Below are 16,770 nucleotides of genomic sequence, written 5' to 3' on the forward strand. Positions count from 1 at the left end.
TACATTGACATAAGACCTTGTTATTTCCCCATGCTGGTGGGGGTTTCCAAGGAGCCTAGTGGTTTGGCAGCTTAGCTGCTAAAGGTAAGATCACCAGTTTGAACCGGTTCGAACCCACCAGCTGCTAGGTAGGAGACAGACATGGCAGTTTGTTAGAGTCGCCATGGGTTTGGTTTTTGGTTTGGTGGGGGTTTCCAAAGCCAAAATTTCTGCAGACTGGAGCCCATTAGGTTCCTCTTGCTTTTGGTGGACTTCCAGCTGTGGAAATCTGCTGGTTGCTGGCTGCGGAGATGTTTCCTTTCCCCTGCAGGAGAGCCAGGGCCACCTCGGCGGACAGACTTCGTGAAGTGTGACTGACCTACTCGCACCCCCTGCTGCCCATTCTCCTCTTCGTGTCTCGGCACCCAGCTGACTCCTCTGCCGGAAGTAAGGATCCTAGGTGCGATGGTTTCCATGGTTTTGCCTAATCTGTTGATAGGAAGTTGATCTTGCAGGCACGAGAAAGGGCACGAACAGGTCCCATTATTTGGTCGGCCTCAGATGGGCCACCAGAGTTTCCCCGTAAGTAATAACATGGTGACGGACAGTAAACACTCCCAAGACCTGACTTCACCTCCTTTGCAACCAACCACACTCACTCCCCAGAACAGACTGATTCCTGGAGCCGGCCCGGTGCGTGGGTGGGGCCTGGAAGCGGCCTCGGGGTGCCCTCCGCGTCACGAGCCTGGGTTTCGTTTCCAGCGGGCGCTGGGCCTCGCCCTGGGTCACTGTGAGGCGAGCTGGCAGGCGGGGGACGCCGCCCGGGACCAGAGCGAGCGCCGCTCGGCCTGCGGTTCCCACGACAACGCCGATCCCGGGCCAATCCGGCCTCGGACGCGAGCCCCCGCCCGCCCGGGATTTAAGAGCCGGGAAGAGCCGGCGGCCGAGGGACCCCGCGCCGGCGGGCCGGACGGATGCGCGGCGCGGGCTCTGGCCATGGCTCGCGGCCCGCGGCGCCCGCTCGGGCTCTGCCTCCTGCTGCTGCTGCTGCTGCTGCTCCCGGGCGCGCCCGGCCGCGAAGGGGCGGCGAGGCCCGGGGAGAGCGCCGCAGAGACGGGTGCGGCCTGGCCCGGCCTCCAGGGCCTTAAGGAGCGGCTGAAGGCGGCCGGTGCCGTCTCCAGGCGATACTGGACTCTCTTCATCTGCCAGATGCGGTCCAAGGACTGCGAGGAGGACGAGGAGGCGACCACGGAGCCCCTGGGTAAGACCACCAGCCGGCCTCGGCCTGCCCTTGGCTCCGGAGGGCGCGAGACAAGATGCGGTGCAGACGCCAAGCTGAATGTGGTTCGCAGGAGATGGCTCCTGCCCTGGGCCCTCCTAATCTGGGCCACCAGACTGGGTTCTTATCAGCCAGCGTTACTGTTTCGTTGTGGGGAGGCAGCCTCTGGGGGATCAGGTAGCCCTGTCACACCCTTCCCTGTCCCCGTCCCCGTCCCGGTCCCTGGTGCAGTCACCTTACGAATATAAACTGACCTGGCTGCTCTCCCCCACCTCACCTTGCCCACACTTCCGGTGCTGTTTCCCAACCCACCCATTCAAAGGGGCTGCTCCTTCCCACCTTCTTGATGGCTTTAAGGAAACCCCTGTGTGGACAAACCTGGTGACTTCCCCATCCCCAAATGCCTTCTCCTTCTCTCCTTGAGGACATGCAGTGGGCAGAGGCCGGGGATGCAGTCCAAGATCTGAATTCTGGTTCTGACTCTGTCACTGACAAATTGTGTGGCAGAGTTGTCACATCACTGTTGTGGACCTGATGACCTCTGAGCTCTTTCCAGTCTGTGTTGTGGGTAATTCTAGGTCCAATCCTGTAACAAGTGCTAGAAACATCTTTCGTTTAAATCAAAAGATTTCTAAATTCCAGTGGATGGTTTATTTTTGCCAGTACTGGGTATATTCAAATCCCAATTGTCAAAAAAATGTAGAGGCCCTTGGAGTTGGCTGTGATCAGATTATTCTGGAACCCAAAGCAAGTGGGAAGAATAATTGCCAGCTACCGTTTGTCTCCCTGCCTAACTGCAAGCTCCTTGTAGGCAGCTGGGTCTGGGTTTCGTATACTTCTAGCACAAAGTAGATAAGTCATATTTGTTGAATAACTTGAACCTTTGCTGGAGCTGGATCTCTGTCAAGGCCATTGACTTCCTCAAAACTGGAGGTGCCCACTCCTGGTGTGACGCAAGGCAGGCCCAGAGGAGAGCAGTGAGGAGTGGGTCTGGAGGGGACAGAGGGCAGGAGAAGAACGTCTCTGCTACGTTGAGTTGCATGAGCAACACAGGTTCCACAGGGAGGGAGTGCCAGCTCCCCCCGACCCTGTCTCACAGCTCCTCCTTTTCCAGCCTGGAACCTTCCCCTGCTGACCCAGCGGTACCTGGATATCCTGACCATGTGGTACTGCAGCTTTCAGGGCTGCTGTGACAGTGGCGACTGCAGGATCTCCAACAATTTCACAGGTGAGATTCCACATGGCTCCAAGGGGCCACTGATCTATGCACCGGGGTGGGGGTGGAGGGCTGGAAATTCAGGTGAAATGGCTAAGGTATAAGGGACTGTTCATTATCCTGTCCAACCGCCCCCCAGGAAGGATTGCCACAGTAAGATCGAAGTCAGGCCTGCAATTATGTGAGGATCTGCTTTGGGCAAGACATTGAACTGCTAGGTTTTCCAGAAATAGCACCATCAAACAACAATGGGAAGTGGTGTATTAATGGATTTTGCATTCTTCATCTAGAAACAGAGATCAAAGCATCTCCATCCTGTTTCTTGAAGAAGCGCTCAAATACTTGAATCCGCAACAGGAAGCCCCTGTTAGCCTTTAGCTTAATGGCTCAAGGGGACTGAACTAGATTCCTGAATCTTGGGAGTCCATGGGAATGCCATGGAACAGCTGGGAGGAGGGACACTGCCAGGTGTAGGACAGGCCCCGGACTGACCCTATCTGAAGAGAGAAGTCATCCCCTGGATAGACAGAAGGCTTCCTGCTGCTCATTTGCCTGCCACTCTCTCACCATGCCCTCCTGCTGACCCTGGGAGAGTGTCCAAGGGGAATAGTGAATAGCTCCAAGCCCTAGTATGTACCAGGCAGGGATTATTGACTCATTATCCAATATATCCAACAACCCCCTAGGAGAGTCAGGCCCAGAGCACCTTATCTCTCTAAATAGGAGCAGCAACCTCTGTGCTGCCCACCCCAGAGGATGGCTAAGAGGATAGAGTGAGAGAACTGATCGGAAATTATGGATTGTGATTAAAAGTTCCCCTTTCTAACCTTTAGCCAACAAATGGCTAGGTGATGCAACATGGGTTTCCTGGTCATCTGGGATCAGTGGGATTGCCTCAGTGCCACCACACCAGAGAGAAACAGGGGGTTGTTTCTGATTGTAAACTAATTCATAGTAGCCATCATGTGGATTGAAAATCCCCGGCCAGTATGCCTGTGCATTCCCTCCCTCAAGCCCAGCTGCATAGGAATTATGACTAACCAACCTTCCTTCTGTGTATTTTTTTCATTGGTTCAGGTGGCTTGATTTGCATATCACAGTTGATTTTGCATTTTGACTCTCAGAGGATGTTCATTAGCCCCAAGACTGAACAAACTCTGGTTAAGGACCAATAGTTTAGTCCTCTACAAAAGGTATCTCTGACCGCTTTGCCCAGGAGCAGTTTACTTGCCTAGAGCTCTCCTAATCCCAGCCCTTCCCATCTCCATAAATGAGGCCCACCCTAGACACTGGGTCACTTAATCAATGAAGATGCCGATGACACAATGCTTTCCGACAATCCTAAGGAAGTCCTCTGTCCCAGGAGAGGGTCTGGTCCAGGATAGAATATTGGACTCCAGGTCAGGAAGTCTGATTTAGATTTCTCTTGACTCAGGACAAGACCTTCAGTGGGCAGTTAGCAAATTACCTCTCTTCCCTTAACGTGCCCGTCGTTCCCCAAGGTCCTGGGTGCCCACATTGTTCTGGCCCAAGACCCCGGGCTAGAGTCCCAGCCTCTCTTCTCCCTGGCTGCCCAACCCTGGGCAGTTCTCTCAGTCTCCTTAGCTTCAATGGGGATAATAACACCTAACTTGAAGAATTATTGGGAAGATGAAATATGAAACACTTAGCCCAGTGCTGAGTATAGGGAAGACAATACAAATGTTACATTTCCCTTCCATATTACTACTGTTTTGGAAGCATTTCATGTCTGGGTGGGACAGTAGGTTTCAGCTTGACAAGGACAGGAGACCTCCAGGGTCTTACATTAGACCCTGACCTGCCAAGGCTCCCATGTACCCCTCTGGCCTGGCTCAAGGTCCCATCCAGTCGACCCTGAACTCAGGGAGGCAGTGCCTTGCCCACAGCTGGTAGCACGCCCTCCCCATCCCCACTATGGCTCCCAGTACCACAGTCTGAAGCCCTGCAGCCTCACAGCTATGAGAAAGCAAGCCTTGCTAAGAGCTTTGTACATGGTAGCCGCTCCCAGCAAGTATTTGCCCAATCGAACAGATAAAATAAAGACTTCTCCATAAAAAATTTAGGGAGTCCTGAAACTAAGGGGTGGGAGGAAACTTGCAGGTATACGGGTGGGGGGTGAGGGGGTAGTGATGGTTAAGGGGAGCCCTTCTCCAGATAGGACTCAGCAGCCATTCTGTGGTGTCTTCGGAAGAGCGATTCCTTTCTCTCCCTAAGTTCAATCTTGATTTCTCAGACTTTACAGAAAATAACCCGTGAGTTCTTTCTGCTGTAATGTTTGCCCTCTGGCTTCTTGTCCTGAGGCCCAACAGGGTAAATAACTGGCCCCACCTCAGAGACCTGTAGGGATGGTCTCTTGGCCATCACCGATCCTGGTTGGGGATTGTACCTGTGGGTACCTCTCACAGTGACCTCCCCTTTTCTTTTCCCAGGCCTCGAGTCAGACCTGAGTGTGCGATTGCATGGCCAGCATTTGGCCCAGGAGCTGGTCCTGAGAGCAGTGAGGAGCTACATAGAGACGCCTCAGCCAGGCAAGGCCCTGGCCCTGTCATTCCATGGCTGGTCTGGCACCGGCAAGAACTTCGTGGCCCGGATGCTGGCAGAGAACCTGTACCGGGACGGGCTGAGGAGCGACTGTGTCCAGGTGTTCATCACCATGTTCCATTTTCCTCACCCCAAGTATGTGGACCTGTACAAGGTGAGACCAGGCAGGCAGCTTTGCTAGATGGCGCTGGGGCTGAAATGAGGCTTCCACGGCCCAAGCAGGCCTCTGGGCTGGGTAGGAGACCCTGACACCAGCCCTTCCTTACGAGGAGATGGGTGCTGGAGAAGCCTGGCGGGTGAGTGTGTTGAGGGGGACGCAGCTGTTGCAACAGAACCTCTGACAGGCAACATCCACTCCACCCATTTCACACAGATGGGACCCTGAGTATCTGGGGGAGAGTGAAGTTCCAAACACCTCTGGTCCCAAGTTCTGTCTCATTACCAGCCACACACAGGGGCCAGACAGTGAGCTTAAAGAGAATCCATGTGTTAATTTTTCTGTTATAAAAAGAAATATGCTTTGCAGGAAATGGGAACAGAGAGAAGCAAAAACTTTATCATAATCTCCCCACGTGGACACAAGCACAGTAAGCATTTTGGTGTCCTTCCTTTCACACTTCCCCTTATGTTGTTTTATGTCATTGGAATTAACATTGGACAGAAAGTTGCATGAGGAACTTTAAGTTTTAAGGAAAAAAAAAAAAGTGGCATATTATAAGTGATTCCTCATGTCTTCCTGTAATGGCTCATTCTATGCCAGCAAGTAGACGGGCAAAAATTTTCTTAGCTGCTCCGCTATTTTGAGTTTCTTCTAACTCAGACATGTAGTATTTAAAAGCAGCCCGGAGATGACCAAAACCCCATGCAACGTGGCAGAGGTGAATGCACCTAACTTGACTTTCAGCCCTAAAATTTGGAGTGTTAATCTAGAAAGATCGTGTAGGTCTGTACAGACAGAGATTCCCCAGGTCGCCTGGAAGTGTCACACTGGCCTTGGGGGGCCAAAACAGGGTGAGCTGTCCTGAACCTCACCTATCCTAGGGCCTGGCAGCCAGTCAGCTGGGCCTTCCTAGGAGGGAGCTATCTGGCCTTGACTGTGGCAAAAACTGCTATGGGGCCCAGCTTCCCCACTGAGGAAATGGACACATAGATGCTCGCTGTCTCACCTCACACACCCCTACACTCACTTGGGCAACTAGGGGCTGAAGTCAGGGTCCAGAGAGGCTGGAGACAGAGATGGAGCGCATGTTCTGGGAAACCATCACCCCTGGGGTGGGATCTGACCCCAAATAGTATTTTTTTTTTAATCTTGACAATGTGTTTTATCAAGTATCTTCTATGTCCTGTTCTCTTGATGAACCCTGCAAAGAAGCTTTTTTTTCCAATTCAGGACTTACCATCTTGCTTGGGTTAGGGAGTCCAACATAGCCCCCTGTGGAAGCCCCCAGTTATAGGTTGGGTGGGCCCTAGAGGGGCCCACCTCAGACTTGCTCCTCTGGCATTTCGGCCTGACCCTTGTTGCCGTGGGTGCTGCTCCTAGGCGTTCAGGGCAGTGGAATATGGTTGCCTCAAGGAACTTGAGCCTGGTCTCTGCCTGTCACCGCAGTATTAGAGCCTGACTCCCACCCCTGAGGTCGATGATAGTTCTGGGTTGGGTCTCATCCTGGAAGAGAGGGAGTGGGGCTGTAAGCTGGGGCCTGTCCCCAGGAGCAGGCAGGGCTTCTCACCACTCCATTCCAGGGCTCTCCCTCTACCCAGGCGGGATCCACTTTGTTTGGCTTCCAAACCGCAGGGTGCATAAGAATCATCTCGGAAGATTTTTAAAATGCCAGTATCTTAGCTCCAGCCCTGGAGGTTTGGATTTGGTGGCTCTAGGGTGGAACCCAGCCTTAGGTGATTCACTGCTGGTGTCTTGGAGAAACCCATGTTCTTACCAGGGCCCTTGGGGCTGGAGCAGGCTGTGCCTCCCACTGCTCCCAGCAGCTCCCTGTATCCTATGCAGGAGCAGCTGAGCAGCCAGATTCAGGAAACGCAGCAGCGCTGCCACCAGACCCTGTTCATCTTTGATGAGGCTGAGAAGCTGCACCCGGGGCTGCTGGAAGCCCTCGAGCCACATCTGGAGCGCCGGGCCCCCAAGGGCCACAGGGCCAAGGCCCCGAGAACCATCTTTCTTTTTCTCAGGTGAGATTGAAAAACAACAGTCAGGAGGGGTATGTGGGGAGGGGGAGAGAAATAACCCTCATCCAGAGATTTTCTGACATGATTTGAGCGCCCAGTCTTGGGAGCTGTTCCCTGGCATCATAGTTGGTAGAGGGCTTCTATGATCTTCCTCAAGAGAAACTAACACAAAGCTGAGTACAGAAAATGGAAGCCTAGCTGCTTAGGTGGAAGCAGGGGTGGGGGAGCCCCAGGTCTCTTTGCTCCTGCCCCTGATTCTTCCCTCAGGGCACTTCTGAGGGACTCTGAGTCCCGCAGGGCCCAGACTGGCCTAGAAGAGAAGCTGTCCCTCATCTAAGCCTCTGCCCAGGCTGTGTGCTTCTCTCACAAATGTGAGGGGCTCCTCTAGCTCCCCGCTGAACACGGAGCCTCCTGGAAGGGCAGTCACACACTGAGTCCCTTCTTAGGGCAGTAAGTTTTCAAGTCAGCACAATTAGTGGAAAATCAAGTACAAACTACCTCTGAAACTCCCTGAGGAAGGCTAGTACTGGACAGCAGCATGGTCTCCCCTTCTGAGTCCAGACCGGCCAGTTCCTCCTCCAGCCTTGGAAGGTCGGTTTCTTTTTTAATCATAAGAGGAAGTCACTGGCTTGAAATTCGAGGCATAATTGTTGAATGAAAAACTCTCTTTTACTTTCTCACCTGTAGTTAGATTTGCCAAGTGACTAGGCAGGACCCAGCCACTTAACCACTGGAGTATATTCCTGTTCTTTTGATCTCCTGTGTGCCCCAGGCTCTTGAAATGGCTTTGGAAGGAGCAATCTTAGAAATCAACCTGTCCAGCCTCATCTTTTTATAGAGGCTCCAACTGTGAGGGTCCTGCCCAAGGTTAAGTAGAAGTCAAGTTCAGGTCCCTGTTGGGTCAACTCAGATGCTTCACAAGCAGCTTCTTGCAGATTCAGAGTAGAAACCAAACCACCGGCTCCCTCCCCACCCCACTCACCCCTCACCTTCCTCAGGCCAGTACACGCTGGGGGATTTTCCCAGTTTTACTGGGTGCCCTGTTAGGATGGGGAAGTGTTGGGGGTGGTATTCCATCCAGGCCTGGAGCGTGTGAGGGGCTGGGCTGTGGAAGGCCATGGACCCACAAGGGGAGTTGGAACAGGTTTATATTGTTGCTGGATTGGGATTTTGGTGAGTTGGTGACAAGTCCTTCCAGTTCTGTAAGGCTTGTGGGACACTACAGTGCATTGTGAAGAGGTGAGGGGCTCCCAGGGTGATCTCAAGAGAAAACCTGAGATCAGTTTTCTGAGATCATGGGAGTGTCCAGATTCCAGAGGTGAGGACAGTAAATTCTTCACATTAGTTTTCCACCCCTGGTTCTATACCATTTACCATCTGAGGTAGCCCTGGGCATGGATCACCACCATGTTGCAGTGAATTGCAGGGGAGGCAAAATAGCAAGGAATCACCTTGTTCCCTAAGGCCTCTCCACCTAAGCACTGCCTCTCTGTAAGATGAGAAAGGGGTGGGATCTAGAAGTCTGGGGGGACCCTCTGAACCATTACAGCATAAGCGACACCCACCCCGGCCATGACCTAAGGAAGTATGTCTGAGGTGACTGCTAACTCAGGGATTCCTCTCACTTTTGCACATAAGCTTCTCCATGTCTTCCTGCTGCTGTCTTCTCCACATGGCCCCAGGTTCTTCCTCCCCCTCGCACCTAGGTCTGACCCTGTGCCTGCCTCCTGACCTTTCCCCTACTTGGGCCCCACTGACTGGGACCAGATCTAGGGCATCAGCTTGGCAAACCGTCACCCTGCCTCACCTGTGCTAGGATTTCCTAATGTGACCCAGGTGACCCTGCTGTCTCTAGACAAATGTTTGCCTTTGTAGTATTTTGGTTGTTGACCCATTGGCTGCGCCCTCTGCCCAGTCAGTGCTGCCCTTTCCCCCAGTGGCCTGGCCTTTTTGGCCTAGTGGGTGAGGCGAGGTGGCACTGGGGACAGAGCCACCTGGGGGAAGCTACCCTGCTTGAAAGACGTACACTGTGAAACTAGAGGCTTTGATGTCTCCAGGAAGGAGGACAGACACTGGGACAGGGAAGTGAAGGGGCCACTTAAAAGGTGTGGCCCCTGGTTCTAGTGGTTCTGGTGCAGGTGGCACACCCAGCTTCCCCTGTGCCCGCCTGCAGGAGCCTGTGGTCCCTGAAGGGCTCTTGCCTCACCCACCCAACCCAGATGTCGTGGGGCCCAGGCCAAAATACTCCATCCAGGGCCATCAGGGCTCTCCACCCCTGACCCGTGCTAGGGCATGGCTTAAAGGCAAGGTTTTTGCATATTCTAGTGAACAGTGTCAGAAGAAAGGCCTGGCAATCTACTTCCAAAAAGCAGCCATTGAAAACCCTATGGAGCACAGTTCTGCTCTAACACACATGGGGTCACCATGAGTCAGAGCCGACCCCATGGCAACTGCTTAGTGAAGGGTGCGGAAGACTGCGTCTTTGGAATTGGTGTCTGCAATAAGGATGGGTTTTTCCCCTTTAGAAGTGGTGAGGATTCATGTCCGATTCAGTGTTTGTGTTGCCAAATCAGCCTTTGTTAAAGGGCCTGGGTTTAATCCCCAAAAAATCCCAAACCAGCCCTTTGAAAGGATATGCTAGTAGCTTTGCAGGCAGTGAGTTTAGTGTGCCCTGGGCTAGCCCTCAGAAGCCCTTCTTCATCTGAGCTAGAGGAATCAGGCCCTGCCTGCCAGCTACCAGAAAACATTCACTACTTTAGCCATTTCTACCAAATATAGAAGGCTGAAGGAACCCTGGTGGCAGAGTGGTTAAGTGCTTGGCTGCTAATTGAAAGACTGACAGAACCCACCAGCCGCTCCATGGGAGAAATATGTGGCAGTCTGCTTCCGAAAAGATTACAGCATTTGGCAACCTTAGGGTCGACTCAACGGCACACAACAAAAACAACCTAGAAGGCTGAGAGAATGGAGTCACATGGCAGAACAGGAACATGGAACCCCAGAGATAGGGGCTATTGTCTTCTTGGTGAAGCTGTAAAATGAAGACAGTAATTAAAGCCTGTTTTCACTGGGCTGTTGTTAGGAAAAGAGTAGATAGAGCGGACTCTGAAAAATTAAAAGAACGCTACAAAGGTACCTCGGCACACAGAAAATGCTATGTCTGTGTTTGACTGTTGACCTTAGATTGTCTGGTCCAGTCCTCTCATTTTACAAACGAGGAAACTGAGGCTCAGTGAAATTGATTAAATCAAGTTTCAAGATCTCTTCTTTGAGGAAAGAGACTGGTGAAATTAGATGTTGCTTGCCTCAGTGGCAGGGAAGAGGGCTGGTCTCTAAAGATGCCTTCCGGTCCCTTGGTCCCCTCAGACCTCACAGTTAGCAGGTGACCTGGAAGGATTTGGAAGGGGCACTTATGAGAGAGATATCTGCCTCAAGGTATAATGTTTGTGCCACAGTGACTGTGCCTGAGTGGGGTGGGGTAGTGAATAAAGAAGGGTCTCAGGTTATATCTTGGTAGGTGAGAGAAAGCTTATATCATGGTCAAAGAGTCATTGGCTGTGGGACAAAACAGGAGGAGAAATCAGGGGTGGGAGCAGAGATAAAGTGTAGACAAGTGGCAGCTGTTCACTTACTTAATACTTATTGAACCCTTCATATGAGCTAAGCACTGTGCTAGGCACTAGAGTTACACAGATAAACAGGCTAAGCTTCCTGATCTCAAGAAACTTAGAGTCCAGGTGGTTTTCCAAGTTGAAATGGGGCAAGCACTGGAGTCTGTGCCCATGGGATTGGGTGAGTGAACCCCATTCATCTCCCCCTCACCCTGAAAGCCCTGTCCCCTAGCCTGTGCAAGTATGAACAGGGTACCCTGCCTTTGCTGTCTGTTGGGAATGGCAGGATGGGGCAATCCCTTGACAATGGGCATCTCTTGCTTCAGCTGATGCAATTGGGGCCACTCCTTGTATGCGCAGATAACCTGTGTGGCAGGCCTTCCTACAGCAGAGGGTGTGGGGCAGCAGCTTTAGGAAGCACAAGAGTGCTGTAAGCAGCTTCCCTATGTGCTGGCTGAGTAGCTGAACTTGAGCAAAGAGTGGGGCTCCCCTTATCCCTGCCAGAGTCCTCTAGCTGGAAGCACATGGCCTCTGGTAAATGCTGGCTGTGAGGGGCACACAGGCCCATCCAGAAAGGAGGCATTGGACCACTTGCCTAGACAACTTTGTAGTCACAGATTACCTGCTTGGCAGGGAAGATGCCCGCCCCAGCCCCTTTACCCATAGATGGAGGCAGGTAGGAAGGAAACCCACTCAGTTCCTCTTTGGTACCCCAAGAGCCTAGCATGGAGCCTGGCACCCAGGATGCACTCAAATGCTGAATGAAAAAACAAGTTAATACACATGAAGGTGTCAAGACATTCAGAGCTTCAGTGAGGAGAGAAAGAAATGCAGATATCGGACCCCCCTGCCTTTCCACTTCCTTCTGCCAGGCCTGGGGAAAGAGCAGGGAGAAGAGCATGGGCAAGAACTTGGTCTCTTTAAGGGGCTGGCAGAAGACTGGTGAAGCTGCAGCCCAGTGTGGGGAGATGAGAGCAGGGCAGTGGGAGGGAAGTATGCACAGGACTGGAGAGGGCCAAGGGCAGGAGTGCTACTGGCTCCACTACTGTTCCCGGCTGTAAGATTCCATCTTCTCTCCATACCCTTTTCTCCTTCGTATCTATAACCCAAGCCTCTTTCCTGTGCTTCACACCCATAATTCCAGTTGCCTAATGACATCACAGACAAGCCCTAGAGATCACAGGCAAGTGAAAACACTCAAATGTGTGTAAAACCACGCTATCATCTCCACACTTCTCCTATATTCCACTTCTGTAAGTGGGGTGGGAGGGAGCCCAAGATAAACACCTGTTTTCTTTTATGTCCTCTTTCCCTCACTTCTCACACCCATCAGTTAAAATCGTATCAATTGTGCCTCCCAAAATTCTTAAATCTTCTCCTCTCCATTGCCTTCATCACCTTTAAACACGGACCATTGCAAAAAGCCCTCTGGCTTTCTGCATCCATCCCGTGCCTCTTCAATCCAACCTCTCATGCCCTAGGATGATCTTCTTAGGATGATCAGGTGACCCCACAGCCCCATACTCCCAAGCTTAAAACCCTTCAATGGTTTCCCATAGCCCATAAGATAAAATCCACATGTGTGTTAAAGGCCTCCTCGCCGTAGCCTCAATCTACCCTTCATGCCTGTGCTCCTCCAGCTGCTCCAAGCAACTTCCAGTCTCTGGATCCCATAGGCCCTCTGATGCATCTGTGCCTGGACACATACCCTTCCCTGCCTCATGTCTGATGAGCACAAGATCTACATCTGCTCAGAAGCCTTATTCTCTCTCTGAAACCTTCTCCCTAGACCTAAGCTGCTCCTACATTAGCACTTGCCACACTGTCCTGGATTCATATTCATGTGTACCTCCCCTACCACACTGAAGTCAAGGGGAAGAGCCACGTCTTACGGGTCTTTGTGCTCTGTGCACCTAGCAGTCTCGAGTGTCTAGAGGAGTGAGAGAGGAAGGGTGGGTGGCAAAGCAGAACAATGTCTTTTCTGTACAGACCTTTGGGCTGTGACAGAACCTTTATTCCTCCAGGTCCCGAATCTTCATTCCTCCAGGCATTGGCTGCAATGGCCAAGTTCCTCATCTGGAAGCTAAATATAAGAAGAACAAAATCCGCTAACAAGCTCTTCTCTTTCAGTAACCTTGGGGGCAATATCATCAATGAGGTGGTCCTGAATTTGCTTAAGGCTGGATGGTCCCGGGAAGAAATTACGATGGAACACTTGGAGCCACACCTCCAGGCTGAGATTGTGGAGTCCACAGGTACCAGATTCCCAGCCAGGCAGAAACTAAAGCTCTGTGGAAAGCCATAGTGGGAGTACTGTATTTTTATGCAAATAATGGATGCCTTCTATGTTTGTTTGCTGGCCATGCCCTCCTCATCAAGGCACATTCACAAGCGCTGCCTTGCCAATCCTCTTTGACATGCTGCTGTAAAAAAAAAATTAGCATAGTGAGCTTATGAAAATACTTCGAGGGGGAGGGCGTAGCCAGCAAACAAACACAGAAGGCAGATGTTATTTGTGTAAAAATATGGTAAAGTGTATGTGTTAGAATGTGTGTTTATGATATGGTATGACCACAAAGGACATACCATATCTCACATTGTCAGCTTTGGGTAGGCACAAACTCTGTTGCCCAGGCTTGGCTTTTCCAAGAAGGCCTGAACTCCTTTTCTGAAAATGCTTCTAAAGAGAGTACATTGCACTGGCCCTAGAAATACAGGCAGTGGAATCTAAAGCCTGTTAAGAGAAGTCTCACATTGAGACCCTCACTTCTCTAGCCTCCCGTCAGAGGTAGGATCACTCCACCTTTTGTTACCATCAACCCAAACCTTAAACCTGGCAATCATGCCACCATCCTCCCTGCTTCACCTGTGGTGTACATTCATAGTTATCAGGGCACGCCTTCCCTCAGAGGAGACATAGTTCTTCTTGACATACCTCAGACAGCTCTACTGGAGTTGGCATATGAGATCAAACCTTGCCCTGGCCTTAGGGCACCTTAACACTCAGGTGGGTTCAGCACTCAAGGTCAGACTGCATGTAACTTTGGCTCTTGATTTCAGACAGTGGCTTTGGCCACAGCCGTCTCTTGAAAGAGAACCTGATTGACTTCTTCGTCCCCTTCCTGCCACTGGAATACCGTCACGTGAGGCTGTGTGCACGTGATGCTTTCCTGAGCCAGGAACTCCTGTATACAGAAGAGGCACTGGATGAAATTGCCAAGATGATGACATATGTCCCCAAGGAGGAACAGCTCTTCTCTTCTCAGGGGTGCAAATCTATTTCCCAGAGAATTAACTACTTCCTGCCTTGAGGCCTACGTGAATACTTCCTGAAGCTGGCTTCCTTCCACTAACAGGACCCCGGGGCCTGTCGGAGCACTGTCAGGGACTATATGGGGTGGGAAGAGTAGGCTGGCATCCAGCGCATCCCTAACACGTAAGTGGTATGGAAAACGAAGGCCTTAAATCTGAACCAGAGCCAATTCCTAAAATCACTTGGTGCCTTAAAAACCCGCATTCTAAAAAGTGGGCCAGGTGGTTGGAGAAAGGCATGTGAGAGACAAATCCCTAGGGCTGTTAGGATTCTATGGATGGTCTCCTTAGCATCTCAATTCTTCCAGGCAGATGCTTATACTTGGGAGTTGGGTCTCAGAGGGTGCAGGCTCTTCCATTTACAGAGAAGGGAAAAATGAAGTCCTCTGGACCCAAGGATAGGAATTACCGCAGGTTTGCAGACCAGGTGGGTTAGCTTTCAGTTCTCATTCCCAAAGGAAAGCTGAACGGTTTCTGCTTATGAACAGAAGGTCAGCAAAGGGCTTCAGGCTGGGGGATAAGGTGCACAGAATATGGGTTTTTGTTTTTTTTTAAATCACAGCTAAGGCTTGTTCTGCTTACAGATTAAAAAAAAAAAAAAAGTTTTAAATTAGGGGCCTAGACATAACTATTTCATATGTAAAGATTAAAATTTTGTATTTTTCTAAGACCCTTGGCCTACTTTCTTACTGACACACTAGTAACCATGCTCACCCAGCAATATTTCAAATGCCAGGTACAAAGGGCGGATGTTGGCACTCAAGGAACGGACAAGGTGACTGACTGGTCTGCCAATTTATTTTTAGTTTGCTTTGGGACCTTATCAGCTGAGTTACAACAACCTCTTATTCAAAGAGGCTCCCACAGCATATTACTCTTACATATGAACATTTACGCCTGTACTCCCAGCTTTAAGGATTAAATGGCAACGTGTAAAGTCTCTAGCATTGTGCCTAGACACAATGTAGGAGGGGCTCAGTAAGTGTTCTTGCCCTTCTCTGGGTCCCTCCTCTCTACCCCAGTTCTGGAATGACACACACGTCTTCCCTCATGTATTTGTCATTTCAAGTGTCCCTCTTCTTTAAAACCCTCCCGACCCTCTCACCTTTAGCCTTCATAAAATGGAACATTGCTGTCACTTCCCCATGTAACGCTCATCAACTCAAATAACGGCCCCAAGCTTAGGGAGTACCTAGCCCGAACTGCATTTGGTACTCAATAAATATTGAAATAAATGAATTAAAGGAACTTAGTGTCATACCGGAAACCCTGGTGGCATAGTGGTTAAGTGCTACAGCTGTTAACCAAGAGGTTGGCAGTTCAAATCCGCCAGGCGCTCCTTGGAAACTCTATGGGGCAGTTCTACGCTGTCCTATAGGGTCGCTGTGAGCCGGAATCGACCCGACAGCAGCGGGTTTAGTTTCATACCACTTATGGGACAAAAATAACTGCACAAGAACATGAGGGCCTGTTTGAACTAATAGCTCTCAGTCTAGACCATCTTGGAAAGAATACACAGGCCACCAGATCCTGTTACATACCCAGCTCTAAACTCTGTATATGCATACTTCAAGGTATATAGAACAGATAGCATTATTCTTTTATCACTGCCTACGTATGTCTGATGTCATAAATAAAGGATCTGATCTCTCACCTCAGGAACTAAGGCAGGCAGCAGACCATCGTGGGTCTGAGCACATGCTCTGCAGCCACACTGGGCTGGAATCAGTGCTCCTCTACTTACCACAGCGAGACCACGGGAAAGCTATTCATGCTCAGGGTAACCTTAGCTTTCACTTCGGTAAAAACGGGCACAATACCTACCTAGGATTGTGAGGATGAAATGAGTAATCTTTAGAAAGTGTGCAGGAAATGGTCCTTTAGGTGTTTTAAGAAAGAATAAAAATCTAATAAAACTGCTGTCCCCTTTGGCAGCATACTCAAAGCCAAGGCTGGGACTTTTCTTCCATGTCTAGCTCTTGGAACCCTGGTTGTCTGAAGGTTCCTAACTAATTTGAGATATCTAACATTTGAGAACTTACCACGTGCCATACACTATGCTGAGCACTTTATAGCCATCATCTTGTGTAATCTTTAACACCATGACTTAGGCATCAATTTCATCACAAATAAGAGGAGTGGGGATTCAACCCAGGCAGTCTGACTCCAACTCCTGAGCTCCTGACCACCATGCTTTAAAGACTGGTTTCTAGGATGGATTTCCTCACAAATACCATAGCCATAGGTGTGGAAAATATACATAATACAAAGAGGGAGAAAATAATGGGGAATTCTTTTAGGAAGATTCTAGAAACAAGACTTCCTAAACCAAAAATGGGTAGGAAAAAAGGATTGAAGGTGGAATGTGAGGAGATGTATAAGCCAATTTTTAACAGCTGCTCAAACTGGGCCCACATGTATCCCATTATGTGTATTCTTAACCCACTGCCGTCGAGTCAGTTCTGACTTAGGGACCCTACAGGACAGAGTAGGGTTTCCAAGGAGCAGCTGGTGGATTTGAACTGCTGACCTTTTGGTTAGCAGCCGAGCTCTTAACCAGTGAGCCACCAGGGCTCGTTATATATATTCTATTCATACCTAATTAAGATTACTTCTAAAAGCTATGATTCATT

The 16,770-nt window shown here is 50.5% G+C and overlaps 1 protein-coding gene across 1 annotated transcript; it reads left to right on the plus strand.

Annotated features, from left to right (window-relative positions):
- The first annotated feature begins 220 nt into the window (after positions 1-220).
- On the plus strand, positions 221-14,807 carry TOR3A (torsin family 3 member A). Its single transcript, XM_049868438.1, has 6 exons — positions 221-1,240; positions 2,373-2,486; positions 4,925-5,190; positions 7,039-7,217; positions 12,956-13,080; positions 13,886-14,807. The coding sequence occupies exons 1-6, from the start codon at positions 541-543 to the stop codon at positions 14,134-14,136; spliced, it is 1,635 nt and encodes a 544-aa protein (XP_049724395.1). The 5' UTR covers positions 221-540; the 3' UTR covers positions 14,137-14,807.
- The last annotated feature ends 1,963 nt before the right edge of the window (positions 14,808-16,770 follow it).

Source organism: Elephas maximus, chromosome 24 (assembly GCF_024166365.1).
Source record: "Elephas maximus indicus isolate mEleMax1 chromosome 24, mEleMax1 primary haplotype, whole genome shotgun sequence".
Lineage (NCBI taxonomy): Eukaryota > Metazoa > Chordata > Mammalia > Proboscidea > Elephantidae > Elephas > Elephas maximus.

Coding starts and splice junctions, on each gene's coding strand:
- TOR3A (XM_049868438.1), top strand. CDS start 541: ATGGGCCACCAGAGTTTCCCCGTAAGTAATAACATGGTGACGGACAGT. Junction 2,487..4,924: donor GATCTCCAACAATTTCACAG/GTGAGATTCCAC, acceptor TTCTTTTCCCAG/GCCTCGAGTCAGACCTGAGT. Junction 5,191..7,038: donor AGTATGTGGACCTGTACAAG/GTGAGACCAGGC, acceptor TATCCTATGCAG/GAGCAGCTGAGCAGCCAGAT.